General features: G+C 44.3%; 1 protein-coding gene across 1 annotated transcript; it reads right to left on the reverse strand.

Annotated features, from left to right (window-relative positions):
* Window positions 1-3665: 3665 nt before the first annotated feature.
* Window positions 3666-6728, reverse strand: tlnrd1 (talin rod domain containing 1). Its single transcript, XM_052040663.1, has one exon. It carries the CDS (start codon window positions 5462-5464, stop codon window positions 4415-4417), a length of 1050 nt encoding a protein of 349 aa, XP_051896623.1. The 5' UTR covers window positions 5465-6728; the 3' UTR covers window positions 3666-4414.
* Window positions 6729-20754: the final 14026 nt, after the last annotated feature.

The raw sequence follows: 20754 nt of genomic DNA on the forward strand, positions 1-20754 counted from the left end.
GCTTTTTATATTAAAAAAAATAGAACATTAAGACGTGAGAGTGAACTGGCAAGGGTCAGAGAGGAAATGCCAGAGCTCAGGACTAGGTAGGTGGGAACACAGCCAGCATTAAGGGAGCAATTATAATTGGAATTGAGCATTTCAGATTGAAGGACGTTCAAGATCGATAGTGTTTTGGGCTGGAGGAGGTTAGAGGCCAAGGGGGAAAGGGGAAGTTAAGGCAGGGCTTCTGAGATGTTTGAGTCGCTGGTAAGATTAGCATTTATTGAAAAGAACATTTGTAGAGGCAATGCAATGTGGAACCAGAAACCCATATAGATTACAGGATTGATGGGTGAACGGATTGAAGATTAGGGAACAAGCTACCAAGTTTTATATGAATCCAAGTTGAAGGAGGGTGGATTCGAGACAGTACAGGAACAATCATGCCTGGTACAATATCATATATGAAACAATTCTGACAAGTGTAACTTTAAGACTTCTGATATTTTCTTAAAGAGTTCAGATTGATAGTTCAATACTACGTCTTGTACATAACCTGAAAACAAAGTCACCTTTTATAATTTCCTTTTAAAACAAATCCTTTCCTAGAATGCTATTAAATAAAGCTTATAATTCTGCTACACACGTTAACTAACAATTTACATTTTCATAGTACATTAACATGGTAAAAATGTCAGTGATAATCATAATGCATTTTATAATTTTGGATCCCAATGGCCTACTGGAAATTAAAAATATGATCTTTCAGTAAGTGTAGCAGTTAGCGTAAAGCTTTACAGCGCCAGCGACCCGGGTTCAATTCCCGCCACTGCCTGTAAGGAGTTTGTACATTCTCCTCGTGTCTGCATGGGTTTCGTCCGGGTGCTCCGGTTTCCTCCCACATTCCAAAGATGTACAGGTTAGGAAGTTGTGGGCATGCTATGTTGGCGCCAGAAGCGTGGTGACACTTGCGGGCTGCCCCCAGAACACTCTACGCAAAAGATGCATTTCAATGTACATGTGACTAATAAAGATATCTTATATGCATTTAATAATGGGTTCATATTATAGCAGTGGTGTTGTGATACAAATGCTGTAGTGAACCAGGGTAACCAAGTGTTTTCCCCTCAAAACCTTAGAGGCACAGACAATACAACTGGCAATTTAGGCAAGCGTCTCTGTGACCTGTGGCACAGGCATCAGAATTCACATTTTTACCAACTAGTGGGCTGGAAGATAATACAAGGCGTCCAACTGACTATGGGCTAGTGATGGAGTGGCTTTCCTGTTCAGATTTGGGTGGCCATCAATCAAAGCCAGAGTCCAAATCCTAGCACACCCCACTCAATTTATGCAGCAATTCAAAACAGCAATCAGCCTCTACTTACTTATGAATAATTTAGCAAAAGAAACTTAAGAACTATTTTAACCTAACTACATCTTATTAGGTGGCACGGTAGCGTAACGATTAGCGCGACACTATTACAGCGCCAGCGATCAGGGTTCGTTCCTGTCGCTGTAGGGAGTTTGTACATTCTCCCGTGTCTGCGTGGGTTTCCTCCGGGTGCTCCGGTTTCCTCCCGCATTCTAAAAGACGTACGGGTAGGTTAATTTGGGTTTAAAATGGGCAGCGCAGACTCGTTGGGCCAGAAGGGCCTGTTACCACGCTGCAAATAAATTTTTAAAACATTTTAAAAGAGAATTAATTGCAATAGTGGCTTTGTATCCTATTTAAGTCAGACATACAGAACAGCTTGGACTACGGTAGGTGTTCTATCTGATCCTACAGGGATCCCACCAGGAAAATTAGAATATTAAAATGATCCTTTGAAGTAATAGTTTGGTTTTCTGAACAACTACTATGATGACTTCAGTGCTATCAATGGGTGAAGTGCATTCAGACCATAAAAGGTGAATCCAAAAGCATTAGGTCAAGTTTTAGTAGAGGAGGTTCTAGAAATTCATAACATTGCAGTCATGTTATGTTGGGAGGTAAATACTTTAGTTTCCTTTCTTCTGTCAGATAATTTCTGAATTTCAATTCACTTCTCAGAATAAGCAGCTGTATCAAACCACTACAGAAAATGGGATACTATGGATGTGGTGAAAATAAATGTGTCAATCCTTGCCTTCAGCAGCCAAGGTCCTACGCTTCAAAATTTCTTTTTTGTGTCTCTCTATTTTAAGACAAGAAAGGGACAGAATCGCAAGGCATTATTACACAACCCACTGTCATTATTGGAATTAGAGCAAATTCCTGACCAAAGCACAAGATGTTACTGTATTAACAGTTGCAGCATATTAGACACAAGTAAGCTCCACCCAAACAGCAGTAGTTTAAAATGGAAGAGGAAAATTGGGATTAGTGTAGGATCAATGTGGATGGGTGCTTGATGGTCATGTAGATACAATGGGCTGAAGAGCCTGTTCTCATGTTCCACGGCAACTATCCATTTGATCAGGGACAGTTTTTCCAGGAATGCCTTATCAAAGAAATGGACACTGACAATCCGAGAGGTTTAGGAGAGAAAATTCCAGAAGTTAGGTTAAATTCTGGGATTCTCGAGGGGCCAGAATTGGAAGGGTGCAGATAACAGAGAGATTACAGAGGTGGGGAGATGCAAAGTCATGGAAGGGTTTGAAAACAAGAACAACTTTGAAATCATAAACCAAGGCACCACTTAACTGGAACTGAATGTAGCTTGGTAAGTGCAGGGGTGACGGCTGAACGAGGGTGATACATGTCAGAACACAGGTAGGATTATGGGATGTCATGTTTACAGAGGTGGACAAGGGAAGCAGGCTTGGGGAGCGTTTGGAGAGTGAAGTCTAGTAGTAGAAAGGTGTGGATTTCAACAGAGGTGACCGAGCACGGGTTTGAATTCCAGGTTCACCAAGCTACTTAAGATTTCAATTCAGTTTTTAAAAATCTGGAAATAAAAAGCTAGCATTAGTTAGGAGACTGATATTATCTATGTGTTGTCCTTAAGTGAAGGAAACTCATCATTATTACCCAGTCTTTATGCATCTCAGTCTCACATCAGCGTGGCTAATTATTAACTGCTCTCTGAATTACCCCAGCAAACCTCTCACTGTACCACAGACATACAAAAAGGAAGCTCAAGCTTAGGAAATTAGGGATGGGTCATAAACCCCAGCCTTATCAGTAACACTTGCATCTTGTGATTGAATAAGGGGAAATCAATGTGTTACCTCCCTCAATGCACCAGGTGGTTTAAGCTGCAGGTGGGAGTCATCACAGAGAGGTTCAAACTACCTCATCATAAATGTAGGACAAAGCACAGTGCAACTAGTGACCATGGAGTCATACTACAGCAAAAGAAAGTTAATTTAAAAGATATTGTTTACATAAACACTCTAGTCCTATAGTTATTGGTGTGGCTGTTAACAAACACTGATTAAATAGTTAAATACAAGGCATTATTAAGAACCACGTTCCCCACTGTGTCAGTTATGATCAATGGATAGGTTTTGTCACAGATAATATTTGTATATTATCTGGAATATAACATGCTGTTATAGACTCAGTTAGCCACCCAAAACAATAGCATCTATTCATGAGTCCTCTGTTCCTGTTAATACTTCACAATATTTTCCCTGAAATATAATGGAACTACACAAAAGAACAAAAAACCTTACTAAACTCATTTAACAAAAAAAGCTCATGAGAAACATAACATTTTAATGTTGAAATAAATACTCCAGTACATGCAAGAAAACTTGACATAGACTTCCACGTCTGGCAAATAGTGTAAAACTGGAAAAAAACACTCACAGCAGCTTTATCCCAACTTTTAGAATCGACACGTGAAAAGATCACGATCACAACTGCACACTCCCTTTCACTAACACCAGATTCACTTCGCTCTCGCTTACCACTTGATTCCACAGAACACACATACCCGACAGAGCTACATTCCATCCCGCTGTCAATATGTGTGTGTGCGTGTGTGTGTGTGTTGTAAATTGAGGTAAAAACCCTTTCTAAACCATAATGGCCATTGAGTTGATATGATTTATCATTCAGTCTTTATAATGATGATGGGATATCCGGAAGACACTGACTTTGAACCGCACCCAGCACGATTAAGCCTTTTGTAATTCGTTGTTTTGTCTGTCCTAATTACTTAAAACCTCTAAATTTAGAAAGTTTGTCCATATTCTGTTGGTGAGGGCAGTGGGATGAACCGGAGAGCTCTTTCAAAGAGCTGTCACAGGCACAAATGGGCTGGGCGGCCGCTTTCCGCGCTGCTATCAGTCTCTGTGAACTGCAGGGGGGGGGGGGGGTTCGAATCCCCCCTCCGCCCCCATAGACACACACACACAACACACCAGTGCCCGAGGATTCTTTGGTATTAGGAGGGAACAACGTCTTTTGTTTTAATGAGGACGGGGGAGGGGAGGGGGTTAGTTAATTCACAGAATGGCAATTGAGTGGCGGTAAAGTCCTGGGCGAGGTCCTGTCCCGCAGCGCCTGCGACAGCAAGTTGCAGCCGTCCGACACGGCCAGGGCGGAGTTCTGGAGGCGCTGCCGGTAGTCGGGCGCCTTGCTGCTGTCCGAGTGGAGCGCGATGTCGCGGAGGCACTGGGTGAGCAGCACGCAGGCCGACACCACGCTCATGGCGCCGCCCAGCACGGCCGTCTGCACGGCGCGGCCCTCGGGGCTGACCGAGGCCGCCTTGCCCAGGAACTGCGGCTCGGTGGCGAAGCCCACCAGGGCGTGGACGGACTGCAGCAGCGGCCCGCCGAAGAGCACGCACCGAGCCCGGGTGGCCTCGCAGGGCCGCAACTTGAGCTCCCGCACGCAGGCCAGCAGCGCCGTGGCGCTGGAGCTCATGCACTTGACGCTGAGCTTGAACTGCTGCTTGGCGAAGCGGTCGCGGCTGCTCTCCGACGCCAGCACGCAGGCGTCCGTCAGGCTCTTGAGGCCTCGGGAGATGTTGCGGGAGAGCTCCAGCAGCAGCTGCGGGCTCAGCTCGGACACGGGCGCCGTCCGCAGCAGGCTGCAGCTGTGCTCCACTTCGTGGCGGGCCCGGCTCATCCGGTAGCGGTCCACCAGGCCGGCGATGGCCGCCTGCGAGCCGGGCGCCTCGGCCGCCGCCAGGTAGGCGGCGTGGGCCGACGACTCGATCAGCGCCACCACCAGCTCGCACATCTCGGCCAGGCTGTCGCCCACCTCGGCGTACTTGCCCATGTTGAGCTGGCTCTGCACGTCGTGGGTGAGGATGGAGAGGCCCTTGGTGCGGGCGATCACGGCGTCCCGGCTCTTGTCGAAGGACTCGCCCGAGGCGGGCGACAGGCTGTCCGTGTTGACCGGCCGGTTGTCGCTGGACAGCAGGAGCAGGTCGGCCACCAGTTGCATCTTGTTCTTGCACATGTCGCACATGAAGACGAGCCGCCTCCTCTGCTGGGGGCTGATGCCGCTGCTGGTCGTGGACTTGGCCGAGCCGCTGTTAGCCATGGTGCCGAGCGGCCCCTCGCATGCCGCTTGTGTGACCACCAGCGCAGTTCCGATTCAGCCCAGTGTCCCTCTCTGCCCGCATCATCGTTCCATCAATGGGGCAGAAAGGGGTGGGGGGAAATAAAATAGAAGCAAAAAATAAAAGGAGCCTTTTTTTAAATCCTCCAAGGGACGAGGAGGACCAGCGGGGATGCTTTGCAAACAAGTGTTGGGGACGGACCCTTCAATTCCTTTCACCGGCACAGCTGGAAGTGCATGTCCTCTGTGTGGGAGCCCACCAACTCCTGGCTCTGTACATGATGGTCCTTCGTTATTGGATACTTTATCTCACGCTGGGAATCCTCTTCACTGTCTCTCTTTGATTGTGGAGGTTTCAACGGAAGCGGGATTAAAAGTAACCTTTTACACAGTGCATCGCTTCACTGTTCACTTCTTGCTGGTTTTATTTTGTCACTAATCCAGACTTCTGGGAGAATTAAAATCCCATAACACTAAACCTCCTGTTCCTTCTTGTCACAAGCTTTTCTCTTCCGATCATTCAGATGTTAGTGGGGGGAAAGGGTTTGCTTAAAAAAAAACCAAAAGTTAGTGTCAGTTGCGAAAATGAAAACCAAGCACCAGCGCTCTAATTCCAGTGGGTCCTGTTGTGTTGGAATGGCAAAGTTAGCCAGGAGTCTGCATCTCCTATCAGGAAGCACAGAGAGGGTGTGGCTGCACTCGGACTGGCCGCTTGTTAAACACCGAAAGAGCCAGCGGTAGTTTGAGGGGCAAGTTTTCCAATTCCAGAGTCACAATCAAACCACTCCGAACGGCCAGGACGCGCCCATCAGAAGAATCTGGTACATCGGCCACCTTCTCTCAACAAGCGGGGGAAAAAAATGTCTCGCTTTGCCTGGTGAGCATTCGGCATTAACGCGCCTTGATCTGCGAATCTATCAATCCTTCCTGAGGCCCCAACGTGGGCGCTTTCAGCCGCCGGTTTGGGGACGAAATTAAACCGCTGCCCCCATCGGCTCATGCTGATCCATTCGGAACCATCCTCCGGCTCAAAGTTTGGTTACTGCGAGTTTCCCGCTATGAATAAAAGGGTGGAAGTTGCCCCGATCCCTCGCCGCACGGACTTCCCCCGAAGTCCTTCATGAAATAAAACGTCAATTACAGAAATGACACAAGCAACATTGTGACGCCACACAGGACCAATCAGAGGCGAGACAGTCGCCGAAGACGTTCCAAATGGAATGTTGATACACGAAGCCGCAGCCAATCGGAGACGGGCAGAGGGGCGGTATTTCCGTTAAAAAGTTACATTGGGCTGGGGCCGTGTGGGTGGGACGCTGGAGCGGTTCATTCATTGCTGGCACTTTTAAACGGTGCCTGCTGATCGGCGGGCTATGGCTTTATACACCCTGGGGGCAAAAAGGGTGGAAGCAGTTCGGGCAAAGGGAGTGGGAAACACGGACAGGGAACGTGTGAAGTGCGAGGAACTCTGTTTTTACCGATTTCTTTGTAATCCGACTTTAAGAGCGTATCACAGTGGCGGCTCAGACAAAATTGTTATAAATTCTCTTTATCTTCCTGATCACTAACTAGAAGTCGGCGAGGTTCGAAAATAAATGGTGGCTTCAAAGAAGTTACTGGCCTACACTAAGCATCTTCTGTTGTTTTCGGTTTCACCATTTGCAGTTATTTTTAAATCCGTGTGTGTAGTTAAATGATTGGTGAACACATTGCAATGTGTCATTGATCATGTGACAATTTTCATCCTCCTCCCAAAATAAAGAAAGGAGCCCAGCGCAAAATGTAGCAACAAAGCGGTTTAAAACAGGTTTCAAAACTTGGGGAAAAGAAAATGGACATAAGTATACTGTAGGTTCTTGTTATGAGAAAGATAATGAAAAATTATAATCCAGAAGAAAGCTATTCGACCCATCATGTCTGCTCTATCCATTCTCACCCCGTCTACGCCGGGTCTGTAGCCTGCAAACACGTATCCAAAGTACTGTGATGAGCGTGTCTGCTCCTGTGGCTTTTCATGGGCTCCGCTCCTCTGAGTAAAAACATTGTTTCTTCATCTCCCCTCTTAATACTTTTCTAAACCTATTCTCCCAGGTTTTCGACCCTTCTGTTAAGAGGAATAGCTCCTTCCTATTTGCTCTACCCAGGTCCCTCATAATTTTATGCACTTCCATTAAATCTCCCCTTTGTTCCAATGAAAACAACTCAAGCTTCTCTGATCTTTTCTTATAGCTGCAGTTTTCCAATCCTGGCAACAACCTCTTGCGCACTGTCCTGATGCAATCACATCTCTCCCGTAATGTGATTAGAATTATACTGGAATTATATTAGAATTATACTGCCTTAGCCAGAAATGTGCACAGTTCCAGCATAACTTACTTTCTCTTGCATCCCAGATGCCTTCTTAACCACCCAATTGAACTGTCCTGCAGGATCTGTGGAAATATACTCCAGGGTCCTTCTGTTCCTTCACGTCACTCAATATCCTCCTACTTATTGTATATTGCCTTGTTGCACCACCACAAATGCCTTATCCCACACTTCTTGAATTAAATTCCATTTTTCTTTTTTCTGCTCAGCTGATCAGACCATCTATACCCTCCTATTGGAGTCCTGATGGAATCCCAGTCCTGATGAAGGGTCTCAACCCAAAACATCGACTCCCTCCAAAGATGCTGCCTGACCTGCTGAGTTCCTCCAGCATTTTGTGTGTACATCTTCCTACAGTCTGAAGTTTTCCTCCTCACTACCATGGCCAGTTGTGGTATCATCTACAAATTTATCATTGCCTGTAATGTTTAGCTCTAAAACAATGTATATTGCACTAAAGATGGAACTAAGTACTGAGCCTTGTGTGGCTCCCACTGGTTACACTTCCAATCACAAAAACACCCATCAACCATTACCCTTTGCTTCCTGCTACCAAGTCAATTTTGGATCCATGTTGCTACTCTCTAGGAGCATAGAACACAGAACAGAAGAGCACAGGAACAGGCCCTTCAGCTAACTATATTTGCACTGACCATGATGCTAATCTAAACTAATCCTATCTACCTGCATGTGGTCCATATCCCGCTACTCCCTGCTGGTTCACGTGTCCGTCTTAAATATTGATTTAAGTCCGTCTTAAATCTGCTTCCACTGCACCCCTGGCAACACATTCCAGGCACCCACCACTCTCTGTGTAAAAAAAAAACTTGCCTTGCACATCTCCTTTAAACTCTCCCCCTCTCATCTTAAACCTATGCCCTATAGTATTTGACATTTTCACCCTGGGAAGTATCTACCCTATCTATGGCTCCCATTATTTTATATACCTCAGTCTTCAATACTCCAGAGAAAACAACCCAAGTTTGTCCAAGCTCGTAGCTAATACTCTGAATTCAGGCAACATCCTGGAGAACCTCTTTTACACCCTTTCCAAAGCCTCCACATTCTTCCTACAGTGTAGTGACCAGAACTGCACATAATACTCCAAATGTGGCCTAACCGAAGTTCTATACAGCTGCAACTTGACTTGCCAGTTTTTATATTCGGTTCTTCAACTGATGAAGGCAAGGATGCTGTACACCTTCTTTACCACCTTATCCACTTGTGTTTCCACTTTCAGGGAGCTATGGACCTGCATCCCAAGATCTCTCTGTACATCAATGCTGCTAAGGGTCCTGCCATTTACAGTATACTTTGCTCTTGCATTTGACCTCCCAAAGTGCAACACCTCATACGTGTCCAGATTAAACTCCATCTGCCATTTCTCCATCCAAGTTTCCAACTGATCTATATCCTGCTGAATTCTTCGATAACCTTCTCCACAATCCACAGCTCCACCGATTTTCATGTCATTTGCAAATTTATAATCAGACCAACTATATTCTCATTCAAATCATTAATCTATATGATTAACAACAGGGGACCCTGCACCAATCACTGTGGCACACCACTGGTCACAGGCCTCTAATCTGAAAAACAACCTTCCACTACCACCCTCAGATTCCTTCCACCAAGCCAATTTTGGATCCAATTGGCTACCTCACCCAGGATCCCATGTGATCTAATCTTCTGGACTAGCCTATCATGCGGGACCCTGTCGAAGGCTTTGCTAAGGTCCACGTAGACGATGTCTAATGCCCTTCCCTTGTCAATCCTCTTCATCACCTCTTCAAAAACTCTGTCAAGTTTGTGACACATGATTTCTCATACACAAAGCCATGCTTACTGTGCCTAGTCAGTCCTTGCCTTCCCAAAGTGAAAAAGCTATAGCTAAAAAAAAAACTCCTTTGGGGTCGTGATCTCAGGATTATTCCCTGTGCCATGTGCGAGTGAGGCCAGAAATAGGAATACAGCGTGGCTTAATGCTCTTTAACTACAGTTACAGGGGAAAGTGCCCCAGGAGGCGTAGGGATGGATGACCAGTCCAGGGAGAGTGAGTGATTCCTGCAGAAAACGGAAAGGGGTAGGGAGGGAAAGATGTGGCTTGGGGTGGGACCACGTTGTAGCTGGCACAAGTTGCAAAGAATGATGTGCTGGATGCATAAACTAGTGGGTGTAAGGTCAGAGCACCCTTAACACACCCATTTTATGTATTTACACTGGAGTTGTACCTTATACAGGGAGTGTTTATCACATGGTTCTGTATAATGTTCCAACAACTAGAAACGTGTTTCTTTTTGTAGCTTTTAGCAGAACTTCAGCCGCATGAAGGCATGTTGGTGGGAAGTGTAAACTGGACGTCCACTGCGCAAATCTTTCATTTTGGGTGAATCCTCCATTGGTTTGTGTGGCCAACGACAGGCTCCCTTTGCAGTGCCATAAGCTAATGATAAATTGTATGAAAATGATGGATAGGGTTCTTACTTTTGTGATGCTCGGAGCTTCGTGACTAAGATGCACGGGCAGGCACGGTAGTGTAGCGGTTAGCGCAACGCTATTACAGCGCCAGCGACCTGGGTTCAATTCCAGCCATTGTCTGTAAGGAGTTTGTACGTTCACCCCGTGTCTGCGTGGGTTTCCTCCGGGTGCTCCGGTTTCCTCTCACATTCCAAAGTCGTACAGGTTACGAAGTTGTGGGCGTGCTATGTTGGCGCCGGAAGCGTGGTGACACTTGCGGGCTGCCCCCAGAACACTGTATGCAAAAAAGATGCATTTCACTGTGTGTTTCAATGTGCATGTGACTAATAAAGATATCTTATTTTATATGATGGTTCCTAACCTAGTGCACCTTCCCTGTACCTTCCTTCCTAATCCCCTCCACTCCCTAACGCCTGTCAGCCGGGATATCTGAGAAGGTGAAAAATAACAGACAAGGCCATTGAACATTTTATTTCTGTTGAGGCTTTTTCTCTGATCGCTTTCACGTAATTGAAACCTATCCAGAAGATCATGTTGAGTATACCTTAACTGCTCACCTACTTTCATTGTGAAGCAATCTCTGGACCACTTCAGATTACTGTCGGTTTGCAGAGAGAAAGGGAGAGAGAGAGAGAGACAAAGAGAGAGAAAGAGAATGCACTGTGCCAGCTGACAAAAAACTCCTGAGATTCAATACTATGTGAGTAAAGAAGAAACATCTAACATCCAGTCTTTTTGTACCTTCCTTAAGTTGAATGTATACTCTGGACATTTCCTATCTGTCAATCAGAAATAATCCACCATTGAAAAGTCCAGCCCTTTCATTATTTTCTGTATCACTATTAGATTGTTGCTAAGCCTATGCAACAACGGCAATGTGTACCCAAGTCAGGATGGTGTGTAACTCGGAGGAAAACTGAAGTTATTTCTGTTCCGACCAAACCTTGACTGCCATGTATAAACTGGGAGCTTCATCCTCTGTAACTACTACGATGACATATCCTTGCAGGATAAAGAGTAATATATAATTTGGAGCAGTTCTGCATATCATAGTTGGACTGTTTAGTGAAAGGTGAACCTAATTCTATCTGCTTTCAGTCTGTATCTTATACTGCTGCATTGTGCCACTAGCTGAATTTTATGTTTATCAAGTGTTTGACAGTTGTGTTTCAACCTGTTTGTGTAAATGATCCTAGCTCTTTACAGTCACAAATCACACCTTCAGGAACAGCTACTTCCCTTCAACCATCTGGTTCTTGAAACAACCTGTACAACCCTAATCACTACCTCAGTATAGCAACACTATGACCACATTGACTACTTTGCACTACAATGGACTTTGTATTTTTTGTTCTAATTGTGTCCTCTCTTGTAAAAAAATGTGTAGAATTTACGTTTAATTTATATTTTTCTTGTGAATTTTGTTTATCTGATGCTGTGTGCCTGTGATGCTGTGGCAAGTTTGTCATCGCACCTGTGCACACATGTACTTGTGTATATGACAATAAACTCAACATACGATGACTTAAGTATGATGGTTTCAGTCTTGTCAACATTGAATGGGAGAAAAGGAGCCTGTCAGCATCTTCATGCACCTCTTTAAAACATTGTGTTACTATTGAGTTGACCTTCCCATTCCCACTCATGAAAAGTACGAAGTTGCTCAGTTTTCTAGGTCACACAGAAAGCAAAGGATCTGGATATAATTTTAAGATTGATGTAGTAAAGAACTGTTAAGTCATTGTTTAAAATGTTTTTGATTACTGCCAGAGAAGTGGGCATTTTTTATATAATGTGCAATGTGAAAATGACAAGCCCATGCTAGTTTTCTTACTAACCATGCGTGGTGTCTGATTACCTTGTTTTATGTGGCAGATAGAAAAATGAATCAAAGGAGTAAAAACTATAGTTTCAACAGATGGGTTTATAGATTAAGGCAGTTCTACAGAAACTCTGGTAAATTTGAAGCCATTTAAAAATAAAAGTTAAAGTCATAAACCTGACTACAAATCATGGGTAATATTGTCACTTTTTATATCTGAACTCTTCAATAATGTATAAAGTAGACTGGTAATGCAGAACTTCATGTGTTGGGAGCAGGTGCAGCCCTCTTCATCCATCTGCTGCCTCCCATTGGGCCAATAACATGAATCATTTCCCAGGATCACTGCATCAATTACAAAGGTCCAGTTAGAGAACATTAAGCATACAGACTATTTAGAGTGGGTCAGTGTTTTTTAACAAACACCTAACATCTCTTCTTGGTCTCACATCAGTTGATATGGCTAATGGATTCCTTGCTCCCCCCTCGCACCCACAGTCCCCTTACCCTCAGCTATCAACTCAGCCTTCAAGACTTCAGTCCTTTAAAATCAACCCTTGACCCTATGTCCTTGCAAACTACTGGCCCATCTCCAACCTCAAACATCTTAAATGTTTTGCAGCCTCCCAGATCGTGCTTCTCTTTTGTGCCCACAACTCCTTAACCTGTACGTCTTTGGAATGTGGGAGGAAACTGGAGCACCCGGAGGAAACCCATGCAGACACAGGGTGAACATACAAACTCCTTACAGACAGTGGCCGGAATTGAACCTGGGTCGCTGGCGCTGAAATAGCATTATGCTAACTGCTACACTACCGTGAAGCTCCCTTGTTGTCATCACTGAAATATGGTTGAAGGATGGGCAGGACTGGTATCTACTACACTACTACTACACTACTGTGCCTCCTCCTAAGTTTCAGCACATCCAAAGCCCTAGTTCCTGATTCCCAGCTTGAGCTATCATCCCTGTGCTTGTTAAGCTGCTTTGGCCACAGTCCATCAATGCCTGGTTTTAGAGTTTGAATTCTCAGTGCTTTCCGTCAATTTTATTGCATGAACCTCATCAGTGTGTTACTTGCTAAGTACCCGTTGAGAACAGCAAGGTCAGTGAACGCCCAGCTATAAAAAGTGGCCAATGGGAGGAAACTGCTGGGGTCCTGAGACCTCGGAGGAAGAGAATTTTTCTGGGAAATGATTAGGGAGTTCCTGTCTGGGTGAAGGGAAAGTTGCCTGGGGAAGGAGAGGCTCAGATTTCCTTGTGGGACATGGAAGAACTCATCGTGGCTCACAAGACCATTGGACAGTTCCCTTATATGATGAGATGGACTATGACCTCACGATCTACCTTGCTGTGACCTTGCACCTTATTGCACTGCACTTTCTCTGTAGTTGTGACACTTTACTCTGTACTGTTATTGTTTTTACCTGTACTACCTCAATGCACTCTGTACTAACCCAATGTAATGAATTGACCTGTACGAAAGGTATGCAAGACAAGTTTTTCACTGTATCTCGGTACAAGTGACAATAATAAACCAATACCAATACCAATACCAAAAAGTCAAATTCCATTAATCCTGCACACTCTGGACTTTGATGCTGCAGGTTTAACAGATTGTCTGGACTATTGGATGTTGTTTTAATAATATGCCAGCAACGTTTAACTCACTTTATTTAAGATGTTGCACAGGGAACACTTCAGTGAACCTGGGAAGAGTTTAAAGGGAGCAGAGGAAACAGAACCAGGTGAGTTTAATGGGAGTGTGGGAACTGGGGCCCCAGTGAGTAGTCGAGGAGTGTGGGAAGTGGGGCCCCAGAGAGTGGACGGGGAGCATGGGAACTGGGATCCCAGTGAGCTGTTGGGAAGCTCAGTAACCAGGGGCTCAGAGAGTGGACGGGGAGCATAGGAACTGGGGCCCCGTTGAGTGGATGGGGAGTGCACCATCACCTATTGAGCCAGATGGTGAACCATTGGGGCAACTGAATGATCAGATACCAGATTATTGGAGTTTTATTTTAATTACTTACTGAGGCTGTTCTGGCAAGTGTGGGCTGGTGGGGAACTCATCACTGATCACCTGCTCAGTACAATAGTCAAAGTATTAGTTCTTGCCCTAGATCCTGACCTGAGTATTGAAGAGGACATAAGGAATAGAAGCAGAAATAGACCATTCAGCTTCTTAAGGAGTTCAGTACATCACAGCTGATCTTGTTCTCAGTGCCACTTTGCTGGACTAAGCTCACATCACTTCCTTCCCTTAATATCCAAAAGCCTGTTAATCTCTGTCTTGACTATAGTCCAAATCTCTCTTCTTGGGTGGAGACTTCCAAAGGTTTCCCACCCACTGGGAGAAGAAATCACTCCTCACATCAGGCTTGGATGGTTGACCCTTTATTCTGAGACTGTGACCCCCTAGACGTTGACTCTCTCAAAGCATTATCTCTGCATCTCCCCAGTAAGAACTGTATGCTTCATTCCGAATCTCTCAGTTTTGTGGCATTTTATAATTGTAGTTGCTAGATTGGGATGGGAAAGGAGGGGGACCTTCCACATGACCCCACTCTATTTTAATTCCTCTACCACTGCATGGATTCCATCTGAAAGTTGTAAACAACCCTGTGGTGTCTTTAAATAAAACTGCTTCCTGCTCAGACACACAGAGGGTATTTGTAACTTTCAAGTGGAATCCATGCAGTGGTAAGGGAGTTAATAAAAACACCTTTGCGATTGATCCCAAGGAAAAATTGGGCTGGAATTTCTGAACAATATTGAAAATCAGTAAAAAAAAACCCTGCAGTTGCTGGAAATTGAAAATAAAACAGAAAATGCTGGAAACACTCAGCAAGTCAGTTTCTCTTCCCACATTTCCCAATGTTTTCTGTTTTTATTTCCAAATTATATTTTTCATTCACTGAGGTTGGTTAACACTTCAAAATAGTTTAAAGCCATTAAAATGGGAGCATTTTAGGGACATTCTACACTCAAAGGACACGTCTGCACTTATGACAGCCTACGTGCAGGAATCAAATAACTTCTGTGTTAGGGAATATCAGAAGATACAGCAAATCAGTGTCCACACTCCATCAGTACTGGTGAAGCCGTATGAAGAAAAGCTGAGAGAACTTTATCTGGTTCACTAATGCCTTTCATGGAAGGAGACTTTCTGTCCTTACCCGATCTGCCCTCTCTGTGGCTCAAGGCCAACTGCATTCTAAACAGGCCCAGCAAGTCATTCAGTTGTATCAGAACTGCTTTGTTGAACGGACTGCAGTTGTTCAAGAAGGTGGCTCACTTCCAGCGACACAAAAACAATCAGGAATGGAAAATAAATGCTTTCCTGGCCAATGATCCTCTTATCCTGTAAAAGAATAAAGAAACCACATTGCTCAGCTGTCTCACACGTCTTCAGGGTCCTTCACTGGCACAACACTAACCCACTGCCATTCTTCTTGCAGGACAGCCTGGCACAAAACAAGAGGGAGGTCACGTGACCAGGCACAGGTCCACTGTTCCAAAGGATGATGACATTTAAATTTCTGTTAGCAAAGTCATGCAGTATAGGAGATACGGAGACTAGAGAGCTGCATGTTTTGTTATCTTTGCCTGCTTCTTTCTTTATATTTATTTAACACTCACATAATCAGTACATGGGCCTGGTGGTGGATAATGCTGCCTTAACGGCAACTCAGTAGCAGAGCAGCTGCCTCTTAGCTCCAGTGATCAGGATTAAATCCTGACCTCTAGCGTTGTCTATGTGGACCACATGGGTTCCTCTGGTTTCCTCCCACTTTCCACATGTGGGACAGTAGGTTAGTCGGCCGTTGTAAATTGCTCCTGGTGTGTAGGTGAGGGGTGGAATCTGGGGAGAATAAAATGGGATTTGTGTAGGATTAATGTAAATGGTTGCTTGGTGGTCAGTGCAGACTTGATGGGCCGAAGGGCCTGTTTTCATGTCATATGATTCTGTGACTATGACAACTGCTACCAATTACCCTTTCCACTAAATTGCTAACCCTTGTACCATCAGAAATCTCTGACCAAGGTGCAAAGGAAGCCAGCCATTCCAAAACTGCATCATCATTCAACGAGCCTTTTAAGCATAACAAAAAATTAGCTCCTGAGCCACAGATCTCCCTACTCACCCAGACCTCCAAGCTTTCTTGGGACCATATTGGACAGTTCCATATTTTCTTACACGTCTGCTGGTTACTTCATCTATCAATACCCACTGCAATTTTCTACTGTTATGACATGAATATATGGCCTGCTATTCATCCAAATCATCTATATGGTGCAATACCCATCATTGTTTTAGTCATCAGTCTACAGAGATGCTTGGTCACGTTGATGAACGCCACAGTTTACTCCTCCAGCTTACTTCCCTGGTCTCAGTACCACTTGGGGAAGCTGCAACTGTGCAAGCTAAGAGATCCACCAACTCCTCGAGCTAACATTGATATTGGTATTGGCTTATTATTATCACTTGTACTGAGGTACAGTGAAAAACTTGTCTTGCATACTGATCATACAGGTCAATTCATTACACAGTGCAGTTACATTGGGTTAGTGAATGGAATTTGGTCATGGATATCCTGCTGTCTGTTCTCCAGTTGGCTAATGATAATCCTGTATCACACTCCCATACTTAGATACAGAATGAGAATAACACCACAATTGCTTCCCTACCAATATCTGCCCTGGTGCCAGAGAGATCTGCAGCCTGAACCTCTCCATCCCTGAACTTGTGGAAGTCACGGATGACAACCAACTGAAGGGGGCTCATTAGAGGCACTGCAACCTTCCCCTTTCCATGATGCAGCCACTGTGGGCTCATGTTGTTAGGACAGGGATGGGCTATTGACACATTAGGGCTTTTCACCAGACAGATCTTTGGTATTATCACTTACTATAAAAAATAGGAAAACTATGTTTGTTTGCAGTCTTTGTATGCTTAGAGGATTCTAGTGGTAGCTAATGACTCTGCATCATTCGCTGACATTAGTTGACGAACACCTTAAGACAGATGTAGGTCATTGGAGAAGAGAAGGGCTGGGACAAATTTTGGACATAGCTGCAAATGCAGGGAGCAGGAATTGTTTAGCTGAAGTTCTCCACTGCCAGAGCTCCTGATACAGGACAGTTTTGGAGGTTTCTACTTCTTCTCCAGCCTCATGTTCAATGCTGCATGCTCGCCTTCATTGAGAGCTCCATGTATAGGGCCCATTGATAGAGGAAATCCTTTGTATGTTGTACAGCACCATATCCTAACACTTGTCCACGCAATGAAATCTAGTTGAAGCCTTGGTAGGGTTGTAAAATAGTTCAAATAATGAGCATGGGTTTCCCAAGTAGACTCAGGAGCCAAAAGTGCAGGGAATAACTCTAATGATCAAACAAATAACCTCAGACATGTAGGGTTTAAGGGTTGGATGGGGGTGAGTGGAGAATAAAAGATCAGTGTGTTGGATAAAAATCATTAGTTCGGACACCTCACACCAGTGGCACATTCATAAAGAGAAATCCCTGGAAGTGTTGAAGACAGAGGTATCTTCCCAAAAGCGCTGTATGAACGTAGTCAACAATGGGATACAATTGGGAGAAGCCTTCTTCATGTGTGAATGCAAAAGTCTTGTTGTATCGTTAGGGAGGAATGTGACAAAATTGGTCTCTTAAGAGCAATAATCATCTGCTTAATATCAGCCTTAAATGCAGAATGACTGATGTGGCAAATAGGCCCTGTGGCAATCTGAAGGAACCTAGTGTGGTACAGCCTCACAGCTCCAGTGGCCCGGGTTCGGTCCTGACCTCCCGTGCTGTCCGCGTGGAGTTTACACCATCCCCCTGTGACCATGTGGGTTTCCTCCGGGTTCTCCGGTTTCCTCCCACTTACCAAAAATGTGTAGGTTGATACGTTAATTGGCCACTGTAAATTGTCCTGAGTTAAGGTCAGTTGATAGAATGTGGGGAGAATAAAAAGTGGGTTAATGTAGGATTAGTGTAAAATTGGGGTTTGATAGTGTGGATTTAGTAGGCCGAAGGGTCTGTTTCCATGATGGATCTCTATGTCACTCTATGACTATCACCTACACCAGATAATCTCAAGACTGAGCCAACAGAGATAGTGATCATTCCAGCATGTCCTCATTAAACAGGAGCCCCTATTGAGTTTATTCATGAAATAGTTCTTGTTCTTCTTACACAGAATCAAATTATCATTCAACCGCTACCCCCTTCATACAAAAGAAAGGAGAGTGGGTGTATAACATTTACTCCAGTAAGATTGGAATTGTTAAAATAATGATGATATAATTTGGATCACATTTTAATGATTAAAAATTACTGCTGAAGGATATTACACTAGACAGAGAATAAATTCAGCACATACTTTACGGAAAAATTACTTTGTGAAGACAACAGGAATTCTCTGATAAAAATGTAACACATTCAGGAGCTTCTCAGAGCCCAAAATTAAGATTGTTAGCACCAGATTTTAGTACCTAGAACACCCTTAGATTTCCCACCAAGTCCGCCAGTGCAGCACCTGAAACCCTAATGGCCACTTGTCACTGTGCTCTGCCAATTTCCCTAGCCAGCTTCAGCTGTAGAATGTCCGCTGTGTAGCTCCCATTTTAGAAAGCTAGGTTTAAAGAGTGCAAACTAGCTTTAACTGAAGCTGGCCTCTGACAATGTTGTTCCCTGATGATGCACCCTGTAAATGCTTAACTAACCACACTGCCTAGCACTGATTAAATGCTGAGGTAGTGAAAGTGAGCAAATAGCATGAGGGCTTTCAGGAGAAACAGCTTCAGATTTGGGACAACATTCAAAGCAAACAGGTTTCACCTCATCAGGACTGGGACTAAAGTCCTTGCAGAGAAGTTCAATAGTGTGGTGAGGGAAGACTGAACCTAATTGGCAGTGGGCCGAACACCAGCACAGAGCTGCAATAAAAAGATAGAATATTGTTCATAAAGGGCTGAGATTGGATAGCACTAGAGAAGGAAGCAATGCTGTTAGATAGGAGCAGAATAGGAGGGATTACGAGGAAGGCAGGTTTAGAATGTATGCACGTAAATGGACTACGTGTGGTGAACAAGTTTGATGAGCTACATGTATAATGAGTTGTTGGAGAACATGATGAAATGGTAATAACAGAAACATGACAACACTGGTGAGGACTGGATGCTTAATATTAATGGATGTAAAGTGATCAGAAAAGAAAGGGAAAGGGAAGTGGGGGTGGGTGGCAATATTGATTAGAGAAGGCATGGCAGGGTTAGAAAGAGTGGACGTCATTGAGGAGGCAAGGGCAGAATCCAGTTGGTTAGAGTAAGGAAGCAAAAAAAGGTCAATTTTCTATTGGACTCCACATTGTGAATGGGAGACAGAGGAGCAAACTGAGAAGATGTTAAAAGTATGACGGTATTGGTGAACTTTAACTACTCAAATATCAGTTGAAACAACATTAAAATAAAGGGAAAATGGGGCAAATTTCTGAAATGTGTTGAGGAGAATTTACCCGACCGATCTGTTCTCAGCCCAGTTGGGAAAGAGGGTCACTGGACCCAGTGCTGGGGAATGAGGAGGGCCAAGTGTCAGCAGGAGAATACTTGAGTAAAGGCATGGAAAAGTTTAGGTTGAAAAGGGTTGGTGATTTGTACCGGCCTGTACCAGCTTCCTTACTCTGATGTTATGTTACATGCCTGGTGCCAGGGTCAAGGATATCACTGAGCAGCTGTGGAACATTCTGGAGAGGGTGGGTGAACAGCCAGAGGTCATGGTCCAGATCACTACCAATGAAATAGGTAGAAGAAGGGATGAGGTCTTGCAGGCAGAGTTTACAGAGTTAGGAAAGAAATTAGGAGGAAGACCATGCACCAGTGAGGACTGAAATAGGAGAGTATCAGAGACAGGTGCCTGGCTGCAGGGATGGTGTAGAAGGGCGGACTTTACACTCTGAGGCAATTCAGTCACATTCTGCTCTGTAAAAAGGATGTACCTTTCAGAACCTCGAGACCTTCCAAAGTACTTTGCAGACAATGTAGTGCATTTTTAAGGGCGGTTGCTGATGTAATTAAAGAAATACAGTGGCCAGTTTACACACGATGAGGTTCTGTAAACAGTGATATAGTAATGATCAATTGTTTTATTGATGTTGATTGTAGGATTAATACTCGTAAATGGCAGGCTTTATTATCCATGCTGATGGAAGTGAACATGTACGACATGTAAAACAGGATGCCAATCGTTCTCATATACCTCAGTTCAAAGCAATGGAATTCCTTCTTTGAACTTCACCTCACTCTCTCTTTATTTCCCTCTTTCCTTTTCCCTTTTCTTTCTGTCTCTCAAAGCAACCACTTTGATCAAGATTATAGTCATTTACCTTAATAGCTTTTTTATTTAATCAAATCATGCTTTGTTACCCTCTGGTTAAGCATCCCTGGACCCTTAACCACAATGAAGGTCCTCTATCTATTCCAAGCCAGCAATATGCTTTCCTAGGCATCTCCAGACTTTGCCCAGCAAAGTTGAAGATCAAGTAGCCAAAACTTATTCCGTGAAATGTAGCTTTAAGATGATGTAACTTTATGTCTGCATGTT

This window comes from Pristis pectinata, chromosome 28 (genome assembly GCF_009764475.1).
Source record: "Pristis pectinata isolate sPriPec2 chromosome 28, sPriPec2.1.pri, whole genome shotgun sequence".
Lineage (NCBI taxonomy): Eukaryota > Metazoa > Chordata > Chondrichthyes > Rhinopristiformes > Pristidae > Pristis > Pristis pectinata.